The sequence below is a fragment of the Thunnus thynnus genome, chromosome 17 (assembly GCF_963924715.1).
Source record: "Thunnus thynnus chromosome 17, fThuThy2.1, whole genome shotgun sequence".
Lineage (NCBI taxonomy): Eukaryota > Metazoa > Chordata > Actinopteri > Scombriformes > Scombridae > Thunnus > Thunnus thynnus.
In genome coordinates, this window is record NC_089533.1 from 11,881,767 (window position 1) to 11,897,764 (window position 15,998).

The following is a 15,998-nucleotide window of genomic DNA, read 5'->3' on the forward strand; positions in this document are numbered from 1 at the left end:
TCCAGGTGTGCAACATGAAAGGAAAGTGTTGAGCAACACTTTCGTCTGTCAAAAATACATCATTTCTGTCAAGTGACACACACTCAAAAGTGTTGTGATCTACCATAAATCAGCCTTTAATATCTGGACCTGTTGGGGAGTCCAAATCCTGTAGTGTGAACAGTGTGACTGGCAACGAGGGCAATGACGAGCAACGAGAGAGTGTGAGGCAGACACAGGGTGATGACAGCAGAGCAAACTCCTCCGCTGTCATCCACAGCAGCTCTCTGAACCCAGTCTTATCATGCATCTATTTGTAAGGGGGGGCACAATAATATAGTTTCTATTAGGCTTGCCACGGTAGTCAGTGTTACCTGTGTTACACGGTATACCGGCATACACTTTTACATTACTTGCCCACCGCCCCCACCATCATTTTGCATCTTTTTTTTTTATATTTTTTTTATAGAAATAAAACCCATTTAGTTCATTTTCGCATATCAGCGCCTATGTTCATCAAATAAAAAACACTCCTATTCGTAAAATACAAAGTATGTTATCAATTCTTAGTCAGATGATGGACGCTACAATTATAAACCGAAAGTGTCTGCTCCATGAACATCTGCAACAGCAGCAGAGTCGCAGCACAGAGTAGCGGAGTGAGACGTCTGTCCTCCCTCCTGCTCCTTATTGTAAACACACGTAGCTGTTAGCGAGCAGCTGTTCTCATGTCTCGCCAGGCCTTGGTGCTTGTTTTTGGCAGAAATTCTTTCTGCCTACTCTCAGTGTGTCTTTCTCCAGATGGCAGGCGGGTTGCTCCGGTTCTGGTTCTAAGCGGCGGTCATCCTCTGGCTCGTCCCTGCATCTGAAGCCCGCCGTCACTAACTCATAATTAAGGGGAAGATCTAAACTAAAAATCAAACTTTAAAGATCAAATAAAGCACTCAAAAGATATTGAGCGTCATTGACGAATATCTTCTCTTGTAAAATGTCCGATGTACCCGGTAACACCGGTGTTGTCATGAGTTTTTTAACCGGTGGGAAACTTTCCTCAGGTATCCCTAGTTTCTATCAGAATACATTGCCATACACACAATCTTTTCAGTATTTGTAACCTTGTTGTCCTTGCCGAACCACAGTATGAGTAGGTAGCTACCTACTTTTCATTGCATAAATATTTATTTACCTATTTACTGTTACTTAAGTGCATGATAACGCATCATTTCCCATGTCATCTCGTTTGTGTTTTTGTGACAAAGCAGAGTTTGGAGATTAGACAGACTTGTCGGGGATTCCTTCTGGTGACAGATCTTGTAATACGTGACCCCTTGTCGCCAATCAGTCATGTAATGTACAAACCACAACTTTCAGATACATGATTACAGGACAGAAGGTGGTGTGGTTTGAACAGTACAGCGATCTGATGACTTTGAAAGTCATGTAGTGTGACCACATTGTTACTGGAATCGTGTCAGCCCAGAGGCCAATTGTCTAGTTTGAGTTTGTGAAACAAAAATGACCTTTAGATTCCTCATCTACTAACCATTCCACAGGAAAAACTAACATTTAAAGTTATACTATGCAGGATTTGGCGATTGGTGTTTGTAAACACACAGAATTCAAAGTTGACCCCTTCTCCCTGGCTCAGCGAGCAGGAGAGTGAGAGAGTGAATGAAGAGAGCGAGTGGCGCTGGCGAGAACAAAGCCGTGAATCAGATAAATAAAATGTTATTTTCTGATTGTTTCACAGCGGCAATGTCCTAAAGCACAAATAAACACGCCCACACCTCAGCACAACCCTGCGGGAAGGTGCTGCATTGCCAGATATTGCGTAAATGCAGAGCTTTATCCTGTCCGCTGTGGCCTCTCTGTTCTGCGTGTGTGTGTAGCTCAGACCCGCAGCTCTTTATACATCCATGACACAGACAGAGAGCAGAGGAGAGAGACTGAGACAGCAATGTAACCTGGTCGCTATGCTACGAGTCCCAACCTCACACCCTGTGCACTGTTATTGGGTGGGGGGTTACACACCCACTAACCAAAGGTTGACGCCCAGAAGCATCCCAAACACAGCTAAATAATAAGAAAATACAGGCAGAGGGCAGGGTCTCTGCAGATAAATATACTGCCACACGCTTCTAGAGGGTCATAAGTAATGATTTAGAGGGATTATTTCTGTATGTCTGTCTATACATTGGGGTTTTTTTCAGGAAAATCCTGCATAGTATACCTTTTTAAGACATGAGTGCAAAGAAACCTATGAAACAAATCATCAGTGGAGTCAATACATATATGTGTATCGGCAGACGTAGAATTAGAGAGGAGCTTCTCTCTGGAGAAAGGTTGAAGGTGGTTTTGTGAAAGAGTGAAAAGGCTGGGTGAATAAGCAGGGAGTGGTGTTCTTGGCCTTGTCGCTGCGGTCCCATTAATTATTTATTTGTTTGCTTTCAGGCAAAACACAGGGCATCATTCTGACACTTAGTGAGGGCCTCAAGTGAAATCTCCAGGCCTCTTTTTGCCTAAACTCGACCCCTACCCCCATACATGAATGATTAATAGTTTACTTTCATGGGGGATGCGGACATCTTGCTATTATTTTTTTTTCTTCCCCTTCCATGTAGGACAGTCACTATGAGGCTGAACACAGGACCAGGTTTCCTTGACTGAGATCCATTATAAAAGCCTCCATCAGCAGACCCAGCTTCTTCTTTCCAGAAGCTGTTGTTCAACTAAATAGCTGAATTGTACTGTTATCAAACTGGACTTTATATTACACATCCCTCATTCAATCCTTGCACTTGTCACTTTCATATATTTCATCAAACTGGACTTAACATTGCACATTGCATTCAACCTCCACTGTTACATAATTAAATTATTCATTGCACATGTCACATTTAATTTTTGCTTATTTTGTCGCCTTCATATATTTAATTTACTTCATTTCTTTGTCCGTAGTACAGTCCATATTTCCTTTGTACAGTCAATATTTAATTTCAAGTTTTATTTCCCATTTCACAACTATTATTATTCTAATCTCTGAATAGATTTATTTTTTTATTTAATTTCAATATTACTTTGTTTATTTCATACCTTTTGTTCTATTTTTATTCGTCTATGTTGCGTTTGTGGGAGCAAATGCCAAGACACATTCTTTGTATGCTTGCATACTTGGCTAATAAAACTGATTGTGGTGTGAGATGTGCACCCCCCCGCCCCGCCTTAGTAACCAGAGCCACTTCCTCCCCTGAAAACATTCCACAGCAGTCTGCAGTGATGTATGTCCAGGTCAAAGGTCAACTGTTATTCCAGAGCTGAGAGCAATGTAGGACATGCAGCAGCAGGAAGTGGACCTCTTGATTGGCCCTTGTTTGGGACTTCTGTAGACTTGATTAGTCTCACATGCCGACATTGCTCTTACACCAGGACAGCAGGTCATTGAGACTGCTTTATACTAATTTATCTTTTAGACTGGTTGAATATGACGTCAGTGCAGATGTACTACCAAGTCAAGTATTACCTTTTAAGTTAGTTAAAATGAAAAAGTCATGATAATAGTAATAGTACTTTCTTGGCTTGTATTTGCGTCTGAAGTTTGCAATTTGCAGTACTGAAGGTCAGTAGTTGGATAAAAAAATGTCATGCTTGATTTTTGTTATGCATTTACCTACTCATGTTGTGTAACTAGTGCTGAAACCGTTTGATCAGTTCCAGCTTCAGCTTTAGGCCCTTGTGATTGCCTTTTTCACGTTTTTCTAAAATTTTACAAACTGAAACATAATTACCTTTAAAGTTGTTTTCAGTGTTGTTCTATAATCATTTATCAGACTAAAATCTGCCTCATCCTTATGTTTCTTATGGAAATGCAAACAAAAAAGGAACCGCAGGAGCTTTTAGTTTTTGAGGTAATTCCTGGAAATGAGGCGTGTTATTCGCTGGAACTGAAAACAGAAAACAATATACCGGGCTGCATACTGTATTGGTGAAGTTTGTTTGCCTCTAACTCTACCACTAACTCTGTTTGGCCTGTTGGCTTAGTATAAAATATTAATGGAAACTTATGCATATCTTCATAATGTTTTTTTTTTATTGGCAAAGGGAGAATGGTTGGCATTTCTCTAAAGAGAATCTCAAAAATGGGTATTTCAAGTGTACCCAGCAGGCCCAGGTTAGCCAAGTGCCTTCATTAAGAATTTATCATCATAGTAACACGTGCACTTGATGAAGTTTACATGTTGCAAGATGAGTGAAGTGTGTTGTAACCTGATAGCTAAAACCTATCAGGTCAGGTTACTATCTCCTTTGCCATGATAGGTAATGCGGGCTTGTCTTGAACCTCTAATTGTTTCACAAATGGCTTTGCTGAGTATGAAAGACAACAGATAGATACATAGAGACAAAAACAAAATGTGTGCAACATGCACATCACAAACTTGATGAGTAGGATCGAAGCTTTTATATGTTTGTGCGTCCTTGTGAGCAAGAATATTAAGTAGCAGAAGGCACCAACAGGCCAGACTACTATCAGTGTGACCACATGCACGGAAGTCTGACAAAGTAGAAACCCTTATGAGACATTTTTGAAGTACTGCCTGTTAAGATACACTATATGTGTGTGCTATAGATGCCTGAATCCTACAGGACGTTTAATTCATGTTTCCTCATTTATTTCTGAAGAGCACATTTGCATCTGCCTCTATGTTCCCAGAAGTTTGTTTACACTTGCCATTGTTGCAGTGCGTTAATGCTAGTAACTGTCATTGTGAGGATGCTTGTCACGATGTTAATGAGCTGTTGAGGACCATCTGGCAGTATTTGTTTGTGTATGATAACACTTTGGTCCACGCAGAACTAGAGGCCAGCTTGAGCAGGCTTATTGTGGCTAACTTTTTTTTTGACTTTGTCCTTGTGGGAGACTTTCTGGTAGGGTTGACTCCAGATTTGTCTACTGCTGCTAGCCATCCATACTGTATATGCCTGTGATTCAGACTTTTCTTTTTCTGGGTCCCCACAAGTTTTTTTTTTTTAGGAAAAGGCTTTGAGTCAGTTGTGCAAAACATTTGCTATTCCCCCCCAGCTTGTGCCATTAAGTCTGCATCCTTCCAGATTTTGTGCACAACTATAGGGATTGCATCTGGAAGTTTGCAACCGCTGCAGTGTTTGGTCAGAACAAGTCTTTTGTGTATAATTATCTCGCGCCCCAGCAGTGTCCCTCACATTCACATTTAAACTATGACAAAAGGCTCTTTCTAATCGACATAAGAAGTCATAACTTCAACAGACACTATCGTACAGTAATAGTGGAGTAACCGAAATAATAGGAACTCTTGTAAGCTGTAATGCAACGCAGTACCACCAGAGTTTTCCATTAGTGCTGGCTGCCGGTCAAACAGCCAACTACTCTTTTAAGTCCAGCCAGCTACTTTATTATATTAAGTTTTGATTTCAAAATAGTTTCGATTAACAAGTTGTGATGAACTATGCGTGAACATTTACGACCTCTAGCCTCCGCCTCAAAACATTGCAAGCATGATGATAGAGAAACGTGCCTGTCTGTATCAGTCCCGCCCCCACATGCGCTATATGAGTGTGTGCGTGTGTGTGCACGCTCAGCTGAGAGGTTGTGTCCTGCTGAGTAGAGAGCAGAGGGTTGTCTTCAGTGTTTGACAAATATTAGCAAAATAATTACTGACAAAACACATGGAGAATTCCAGTGATTGCACAGATGGAACATCCTCATTAAAAGAGCTACATTGGAAAACACTGGTGGCAGCAACTTGACGATTGCACATTAAGTATTAAAAAGTCTACTGAAAGTGCTGCATTTTCCATATACGCCACACAGATGTTGATGGGCTTCATGAATGAATGAATTATCTTTATTTACGTTGCGCTTTTTACAGCAGATCCATCTCTAAGACGCCTTGCAAACACATGTAAAACAGGCAATGTCGTCAAAGTAACAGGCCAATGTTATAAGAGGAAAATGTAGGATATGCCTCAGCCTCACACTCAGGATGGTAGTGAAGATAAAAAAATGAAGATGAAGATGACTAGAAGTTGAGTTGATTCAGTAGATTCACATGATTTGAGTCAAATGATTCACATTTTTTAAAATTATTTTTGGTTTAGTATTATTTTATAGATAATTGAATTTAAAACCAATTCATTGGCTAGATAAGACATGGGATTAAAAACATGCTCCCCCTTAAATTAACCTTGTTTATTTTCGTTGAATAAGAGTGCATTCATGTTTCTAGTAAAACAACACATTAACTTTCATGGTGGCGTGTCTTGATAAACGTTACAATGAAGGCGTCAATAAATAAATAATAAATAAGGTCTAATGATTCTTAATTATAAAGGTAATTAAGGGTCATTAATTAATTGTTGTTAGATGTAATTATGAGTTTACTCAGTTTTATGGTACAATTTGAGGCTGTACCTCGTGTTGCTGTTGTATTAGACTGCGTTATATTGAAATGTGTTCACATTATAATCGAAAGACCGTCCAAAATAATTCTGGATACATTTTATCATACTTTCACAAAGGTATTATTTATTGTAGGACTGTTGTGTTTTCTATTTATCTGGTCCTGCAGTGTTATATTTTTACAAAAAGGAAAACAACATTCAAATCTTTGTTGTCCTATTATCATAGAAAAAGCTTTGGAATATGATCCCCATAAGGATCATCAAAAAGAAAAAAGTAAACCATAGAATATAGTAAGCTAGAAAGAATAGAGAGAAGGGAGGTTAAAGTTAAAAATCCATGCATGAAAAATCTGTGAAGAAACCATAAATGTGGTGACATGGAGAGAAGGGGTTGAGAAATACAGTGCATTATTATCATCATCATCATCATCAAATTATGCAATGCCAACCCCTACCATGTACCGTTTTGCCAAAAAGTAATATTGCAATGTGGCCCTAAAATAATATCACAATATGGTATTTCTGCGATAATGGTATTCTTGATGATATGATGAAATACTCCTCGCAGGATGTTTGGCTCTTCTCGTACTCATCCGGGTGCTTCTGCTTGAGGTGGTGATATACATTTGTTGTATTGCCCCCTTTTGGTTATTTAAGTCTTCTTGCAACTCTTACATATTACTGTGGTTTGTTGTACATCTCATCTTTTGTAACCAAACCACGTCCACACTACTGAAGTCGCTCCCCTTCCTCCACCGTGGAGCCAATAGCAATGTTACTTTTGCTTTCAGCCATGCTTGTTGTCGCTGTGCGGTAATGGTACGACGCCATTAAGTCAACAAGTCGGAGTATTGCCATTATCATGATATGATTTTTTTCGTTTTTCAATCACATTAAAAATTATACCGATATTATGGTGAGCGACACAATATGGCACAGCCGTAATGGGCAGATAGATATTAGACTCCTAGCTTAGGGGAGCCATTAGCTGCCTCAAAGCACTTTAGACTTGAATCACTTAAGTTATTCAAAAAAATCCTCTTTGACATTCTAGTCCATTTCTAAAATACTGGAATATTTGGTCTTTGTAAAAATGATAAAATGTTAAGTATACTGATGGCTTAATATCACTTACTATAACATCACTCTCCTTTTGCAAGTGTCATGTTGGCAATGACGGCAAGTTTATCTTTTGTCAGACTTCCTAATAACTTACACAAAAGTTGTCATTCTAGTTTGGCTAGTTGACCGCTTTTGTGTTCCCATACACTGAACAAATTGCACTCTTTCTCCTTAATGTTGATCCAGGACAGTTTTTGCATGGCTTTTTTTCTGTCACATTAAAATGATGTTACTACTCGAGGATGAGAATGAACCCCTCTTAAGAAATTATGAAAGGTTTTTAATGATTCCAGAAGATTTCAGGTTCAGATACTTAAACACAGCTCAGTCTAGGTGCATAAAGAGGGCACTTTGTTTTCCACTAGATCCCATTGTTTAGTTGCGGTTGCTTTGAAAAGCCAAATGTTCCTGCAAATGACGTGTAGCAAGTTGGTAAGACATTTAGAGTTGCCCTGCTCTCTGTAGCTGTTTTTACATATTTGACAACCAGTGATCAGTTGTGAAGGCTGTTGGAATGACAAAAATGGAAATATCACCAGCAAAAATGAATCTTTATGAAGCTGTTAAGTGCAATCTTTAGTACAATGAGGGTAGACACAAAATCATGAACACCTGTACTATCTAGTGCAATCCACTGTGCCAGAGGTATTGATTCAGCTGGTAACTTTTCCTTGTTAACAGCTTGTGTTGAGACGCTTCTTAAAAGCCTAATACTAGGTAAGAAATAAGAGTAACTGTGACTTTCAAATATACAGTATATGACTTGTCATTTCCATGACACTTATCAAGAAACTCATCAGACAAACTCGACACAGTTTGTATTTACAGAAAATTACCCATGCATCAACCACAGTGGTCTAGCTAGTTTCCATGCCTGTTGTACTGATGGTCACATCCAAACTGTGTAATGATCTCTTGACAGCTGATCAAAAACATTTTCTTGTGTACAAAAAAACCATAATGCAGTTCCTCCCAGCCCACAGCAGTGCAACAAAGGAAAGGATAAAGATATATATATATAAATTCCCTTTAAAAATGATAAAAATGTATAAAAACCTATAGAGAGAAGAAAAAACAAAAGAAGAACCAACAGTTGGCAGTAGGGATGCACCAAACCAACTTTTTCAGTCCCGATACCTGGGCTATGGGTATCGGCTGATACCGAGTACCGATCTGATACCAGTGTTCAATTGTTAAGCTGTACGCCTTACTGTGTGGAAGAGATTGGGATCATTATGTGTGAGGGAACATCAGGCTTGACTCTGTTTTTCTAACTGTGTAAGACAAAATTTTGTTTAGAATTATATAATATAATCATAAAGTCATTTGTTTGCAGGAGGAATGGGGTGTGTTCAAGACAGCTGATTTGGGTTGCTAACATTTAGCTGCAGTGAGCCGTCAACATTTGTTTTGGACTGCAATCCAGACATATGACATTATCTAGACTGATATTATATGCGTAGGCTAACATTCAGTGTTACTGCGAGCAGTACACACACATACGCGTAATGTTACTGTTTTGAAAAAGAGGACAGCTATAAGGATATACTCACTGAATGGAGCGTGTGTGTGTGTGTTGCTGCTAATCTGTTTAAAATAAACAATAAATATAAACAATATGGGATTTTCTGGATTGAGTCAGCAGATTCAGCTCAGCGTTGCCGGAGTGATGGTGACACAACAAAGTGAGGAAAGAAATCCCGGAGGGGAAAGTACCCAAAGTGAGCCTAAGTAAAGTTAATGTTAGCTGAGCCGGACGTTGCTAAATAATCAAACGGAAACTTTTATTAGTCACTTGCCTTGACACCCACAGTTAGCAAGTAGATAGTCGGGGGATTTTGTTAAGTTATATGTTGTATTGGATTTATTTAGGTGTTTTGCCGTTACACGCGGATCGCGCGACTGGTTTTCTCTTAGCAAGATTAGCTACAATAGCTGGTCTTATTGAGGCTACGCTGCCTCCTCAGGACAGCTGATATTCATTTACTAAAGATAGCGTCCAAAATAACTTCACATAGGCTGGCATTAAAGTTGTAAGTTAGCGTACACTTTGTACTGTCTAAGCCTGGTGCTTCACAATGCTGAAACAACAGCAGCAACCCGGCTACAGTGGGAGAAAAGCGTCTAACAACACCACGGTCCCCGCTGGTGTGTCTTCCTTTTGTAGATAATAGATCAGCCAAGATCGGCCCCATTATCACCGATACCCGATCCAGCTATTTGAGTCAGTATCGGACCGATATCCGATATCAGTACTGGATCGGTGCATCGCTAATAAATAATCATCAGTAATGTGGATATAATGACTAAGTGGGTAAAGGAAAATAAAAGAACAGTCTGGTAAGTTCAGAAAATGACATCACTTTACTGTAATACAGCCCTTAAAACCAGGAAAAGACAACACTTATGCCATATTACGATGGAAATAGATAGAAATCTGTGACGATTTCTAGTGTCATATCACAATATTGATATAATATCAATATCTTGCTCAGGCCTACCGATACTCTTTCTTTTCTTGTGATACATGTTGGTCAGTTAGTCAGATTCTCCACTGCGTTCAAGTGCCTCAGGGAGACCAAGACTGCGATCATGTGGTGTACAAACTGCCTCTTCTCAGAAAGTGACTCATCAAGAATGAGATTAGTCACAGATCCATACAGTGGTGTGTGTTTATCTTTAAGGCCCTGTTGTGGGGGTGGAAAACTGGAAGACTGTCTTGTCCCTAATAGAATTTTGAATGCACAACCTTATGATCAATCTTTTTTTCCTCAGAACGTTGTTGTTCTCCAGTCTATTTTTAGTCAAGTATTTCTAGATTCGTTTTTGGCCTTGTTGCTCCTGACTGTGCTGTGTAGTGGAACACACAGTCCCTCAGCTGCCAGATGACGCCAGCTACCCCCACCCTCCGCCCCTGTCCGCCCACATCCCTAAACACTCCCAGGTCCTGAGACGGAGTGGGAAGACACATCCACTTGAAGCACACACACACACACACACATGCTAGAACCAAACCTAGACCTAAACTCTTCTGAATACAGTGCAGATCTGTTAGGATCTAATCTCCGCATTAGTTAACATTTATACATTTTAAAGATTTAACACAGAGACTGTTTGGCACTGAAAGGTTTCATCTTGGTGACTGTAAAGATAAGACTCTAAATGAAAATGGTTTAAAAAAATTTTAAAAAAGTCACAGGTGTAAGTCTTGTTTTATTAGTTCGTCCTGTGGAGACTTGCAATATTTTCCCTCTGACTAAGATTCCCATACCTTTGCTCATCACATCCTTCCTCTCCATCTGACATGTGAGTTTCTCAGCAGCCTTGAATGACTGTTTCTTGTTACGTGCCTTGTGCTCACTAACACTAGCACTAACATGCTTTGGTTAGTGTCTGGATGCATTCAGTATCAGCTTTTAGTCGTAACTACGTACATGTTGTAATCTTTTTGTGAGCTTACAGTGTGTGTTCATAGTTTTTTGAAAAGTTGAAAGAAAATGGATTAAAAAAAACACACATATTTTATTCAGGGCTGCAACAAACAGTTATTTTCATTATCGATTAATCTGCCGATTATTTTCTCAATTGCTCAGTCATTTTTTTCAATAAAATGATCGAAAATAGTGAAAAAAGGCCTGTTTATAATTTCCCAGGGTCAAAGGGGATGTCTTCATATGTCTTGTTTTGTCTGACCAACAGTCCAGTCGATAGAATAATCGATTACTTGTTGCAGCTCTATTTTTTTCTTTTTCTCAATTTAAGCTGTGTTTAAGTCCCTTTCACCACCATGGCATCCAGTAGCACCCTCAATTCTCCATACTACCAGCTCACTGTTGATGTTTTGAATTAAAATATGCTTCTGTAGGTTGGGAAGCAGTTTGGGGAAAAGTGGTCACAACAAAAATCATATCAAATCATAAATCATCACAGTTATACAACAATACTTCCCTCCATACAGCGTTTATTTTGCATAATAGCTTGTGTTGCCATGCTTGTATCCAGTTAGGAACAATCCCTCTCACTATGTACGTCGGATCCTTGATTCCTCGTTGTAGTTAACAGGCGAGGCAGAGGTGGGAACTCTGCCAGGTTCATTATTTTCTAAATTAGGACACCTCAGAGTGTATTGTCATGCTTTTCCTAGTGACACATACCACAGGCAAAATGAGAAGCTGTCATCCATTTTTTAAGTTTGTTTGTTGTCACAGAAGTAACCCATGTGACACCAGTGACAGTTAATACTGTAGCATAAAGCAGAAGTACTGTCACTAGGGTTATCTTTAGTTTAATATACGTTGTTCACTGATTCAAAGAAGTGACCCGAACAATGTTTGTTATTCTTTTACAAGATTTTAATTGACAGCCAACCCAACAGAAATTAGTTATTATCCATGACTGTGGTATAAACTGTGATTTTCTCACTGTGATTTATAATGCAAAATCAGAATTATTTATTTTCCATCAATTATTTTGCAATAAGGATAAATAGCAATGGAGACCGAAGGCGCCGTGGGGTTGTGGCACCAATGTGATTAGTAATTTATCCATCTTCACATTAATGAAGCAGGGCCCTGGTCTACCAGGAGAGATGGAATCACATGAGTTTTTGTTCATATTCATACTTGACAAACTTTCAGTGCTGTATGCTGCCTTGGCTGCTCCAGTGGAGGAGACCTAGTTGTTACTGACAAAACGGTATTGATGACTGTTGATAGATATGATAATGATGGTATGCTCTCTTCTCTCTCCAGAGAGTCCAGCGAGGAGTGCAATGGGATCAGTGGTGCTCTGTCAGTGGAGTCTGTGCCGGGGCCAAGACTGAACTGGTGTCCTGCCAACACCACTACTCCTGCCCCTGCTCCAGCTCCAGCTCCCGCTCCGGGGCCCGAGCCCACGCCCAACCCTGTTAGAATGGGGGACGGCCTGGACGCAGCGCAGATGTCGGGCAGCAGCAGCAGCCAGGGGCAGGCCCAGCAAATGGCCAACCCCTCTGCCCCAGAGGTCATCAATCCCAACAGGCCCAAGCGCCAGACCAATCAGCTGCAGTACCTGCTCAAGGTGGTGGTGAAGGCCCTGTGGAAGCACCAGTTTGCCTGGCCCTTCCATGCACCAGTGGATGCAGTCAAACTTAACCTGCCTGTGAGTACTAGCTTTTTCTATGTGCACATGATGTGTCACACCTGGACTGTAATGTACAAATCGTCACCATGTTGTTTGCATCCACACATTCCAGCTTATATGCTTCTTTTATGTTGATTTGTGATGACTTACCTTTATTACTGTGTGCAAACCAACCAGGTTACGCATCTCTTGTACAGAATTCCCAAGTGTATTTGTACATACAGCATTTTTGGAGATGTCAGGGCTTATTTTCCTAAAAGTCATACGGTAGCATTCATCATTGTGCAGTGTGGGAAAAACAACCTCCACACACATTATACACTTGTTCTACAAATGTATGTTTTACTTAATTATTTATTATTGTGTAGTGTTTCGTCTCAGTGTGCCCGTTAATGGACCTCTTTTTGGACCAGAGAATATTTTAGGCTTATTGATCAATAAGATTAAGGCCGGAGAGAGTATGCACAACTTTTCACCAGTCACTGACATGCTTTTTAAATATCTGCTTACTTTTGGTTGTGTCAACTGCAATAAGAGATAGGCAAGTTTTTTTATTTTTAAGTAATAATCTCTAAGGTCACTGTTTCGTTCTCTTTGGCGGCATCTATGGCGATAAGCGGTAATTGCAGGCGTGTTTTTGGACCTCACTTCCCAGAGATCCAAAGTGTTGCCTGCGTGATGTCAGTCAGTTGGCAGTTGAAGAGCGAGTGTGTTGCTTTAGCTCCACTTACCCTCTCTAGCAGACCAAACACTGCTGGGTGATGGAAAATGCATCACAAACTGTGTGCCGCTTGTGATTTTTCCTGGGAATGTTGCCACCGACACCCAATTCATAATACTGCAAATGTAAGGGCTTTCATCAGTGGGCCATAGGCTCAACCACCGTTGTGTCACCTCATTCGGCAATAGATAGTGACTTAACAGACATTTATTTACATGAAAATCTTCAAGATTATTACTTAAATGTGATACTCTATAACTTAAAATCACTGTGGAATGTTTTATCATACCAGTAGACAGTGTCAGACCATCGGAAAGTTTCAACACAATGATTGTCTTTTCTTGCATTGCTTAAATATTTGTATGTAACCATTTCAGGACTACTACACAATAATCAAAACTCCTATGGACATGGGATCAATCAAGAAAAGGCTTGAGAACAGTTTCTACTGGAATGCCCAAGAATGTATCCAAGACTTCAACACGATGTTTACCAACTGCTACATATACAACAAGGTAACATAGTTGTTTACTGGGATGTATTTCAGAAAGCGGGTTTAGTGAAAACTCTTGAGTTTGTTAACCGTGAGAAACTCTGTGTTTTGAAAGAGAAGTAGCTTAAACTTTGGGTCAGTAACCACAATAACTCACTCTGTGAAGCTAACGTGCTCACTGGCAGGTTTTCTTGAGCAAACCGTGAGTTTCTCTCTGTCTCCTCCCTCTTACAGAGCCAGACACGCTGTTTCATTTCCTCATTCATTCAGTCCGTATCAAAGCGTGTGTCGAAGCAGCATTAATTAGCAGAGGTTTACTGTATGTCAGAATCCCAATCCTGGTTGGATATTAGTATATTACTCAAGGAATATCTAAAGTTACCATTTTTATGTGCATCAGTCATTTCTTTGAACAGCGGTTTTTGCTCTCACATTCAAATATTAAACAGCATGAATTCACCCTCAGCTCAGAATAAAACCTCTGCATGTCCGTCTTTTATAACACTGTGACTCTGTGCACACAAGACAGCTGTCAGTTTGTTAGAGCAGCTCCTGCATGAAATATGCTGCTTGAAATATTTATTGCACATAATGTATAATCTCAGTTTAAATGTTAGAAATCGGTATGAAGCTTTGGACACGTAGGTCAGATCAATGAATAATAATCTTGGTAACTCATGATGTGATTGATCGCACTGATATAATATTGGAGATTATATGTTAATATTTCTGAGCGAGCAGGATCGAGCAGCATCACTGAATACTGTTGTGACAAGATACAAATAGATGTCTAAAATTTTAAAAATCTACTGTATTTTAACCTCAACACATTTTCAAGTGCAAATCACCAAACACATTATCACTGGATCAGATTGTGAGCTTACAGTCATGTCTCTATGTCTTTGATCTACATATTTTTCAAAATCTTTTAACTATATTTTTCATCTTCAGTTGCTGCCTCCTGTGTTTTGTCCCCGTGAGATTAAAGCTGAACAAATACAATTAAAATGTAATGTAGGCTTTCCCCACTCCAACTCAGGCTCTTTTTTTTTTTAAAGATAAACATGCACAGTTCACATACACATGCATTAATATCACTACATCCACTGGATTAAAATGGAGGCTCTGCCTTTTATTTACCTGTGGCCATGGTTAAATGTAGTATTGGAGCTCCATTGATATTGACTTTTTTCATGCTTAACTCATAGTGAACATACTCAAGAATTGATTGAACTGACTGATCGGCCATTCAGGAACCGACAACTCAGAGTTTTCAGAGTTTGTTAAACCCACTTTCTGGAACACCACCCTGGAGCCATTGTTACTATAAAGTGCCAAAGAGACTGATATGCCTCCACATTGCTAAGAGTGTTTGTCTCTCCCTGCAGCCTGGAGATGACATAGTCTTGATGGCTGAGGCACTAGAGAAGGCTTTCCTCCAAAAGATCTCAGAAATGCCTCAGGAAGAAACTGAGATTGTTGTCATGACAGGGAAGGGACGTGGTCGGGGCCGGAGAGAAGGAGGTACGTGATTTACTGATTCATAACATGATGAGTTGTTAACACATTTTCATGCAGCTGGCCTCTTTTAGACAGAATATTTATCCAAGTGTCCTGTTCTTTCATCAAGGTCTGAGCTTGAAACCAGGGGCCATCATTGATTCCGCGACTCCTCAAACACGGGGTCTGTCAAATCTCTCGGCAGCACCACAGACCAGAGGACCAGTGCAGGGCCCTCCTTCACTACCTCCCCAGCCTTTGATGCAGGCCCTGCCGTCCCACATCCCAACGTTACCCAGCCATGCACCACAGCTTGGAGCGCCCTACTCCCTGGGCCAATCAGATTGCGCTCAAGTTCCCATCATGACTTCTGTGCCTCCACCTGCTCAGACCTCCCTACCCCCAACATCCATCCAGAGCACTGCCCCAATGCTGCAGAACCCTATAACCATGACCAAAGTGAGTAAAGCAGGGATATTATTAACTCTATTTGATCAAGCAATCTCATTGAGACCAAGATCTCTGTGACACACGAGAATACAGACGAAGAAATAAGAAAAGAGATTAGGCACCCAACAAAACAACAAACAAACACCATCAGAAACAATAACAGACATCATAGATAAA

General features: G+C 40.1%; 1 protein-coding gene across 4 annotated transcripts in view; it reads left to right on the forward strand.

Moving 5' to 3' along the window:
* The window catches only part of brd4 (bromodomain containing 4), a 36,166-nt gene that overhangs the window by 9,415 nt on the left and 10,753 nt on the right, over window positions 1-15,998 (forward strand). For all 4 annotated transcript variants that reach the window (XM_067571348.1, XM_067571349.1, XM_067571347.1 and 1 more), the window contains exons 2-5: window positions 12,288-12,675; window positions 13,756-13,893; window positions 15,260-15,395; window positions 15,502-15,830. In XM_067571348.1, the coding sequence (XP_067427449.1) occupies window positions 12,448-12,675; window positions 13,756-13,893; window positions 15,260-15,395; window positions 15,502-15,830 (831 nt within the window). In that variant the 5' untranslated portion in view covers window positions 12,288-12,447. The remainder of the gene's footprint in view (window positions 1-12,287; window positions 12,676-13,755; window positions 13,894-15,259; window positions 15,396-15,501; window positions 15,831-15,998) is intronic.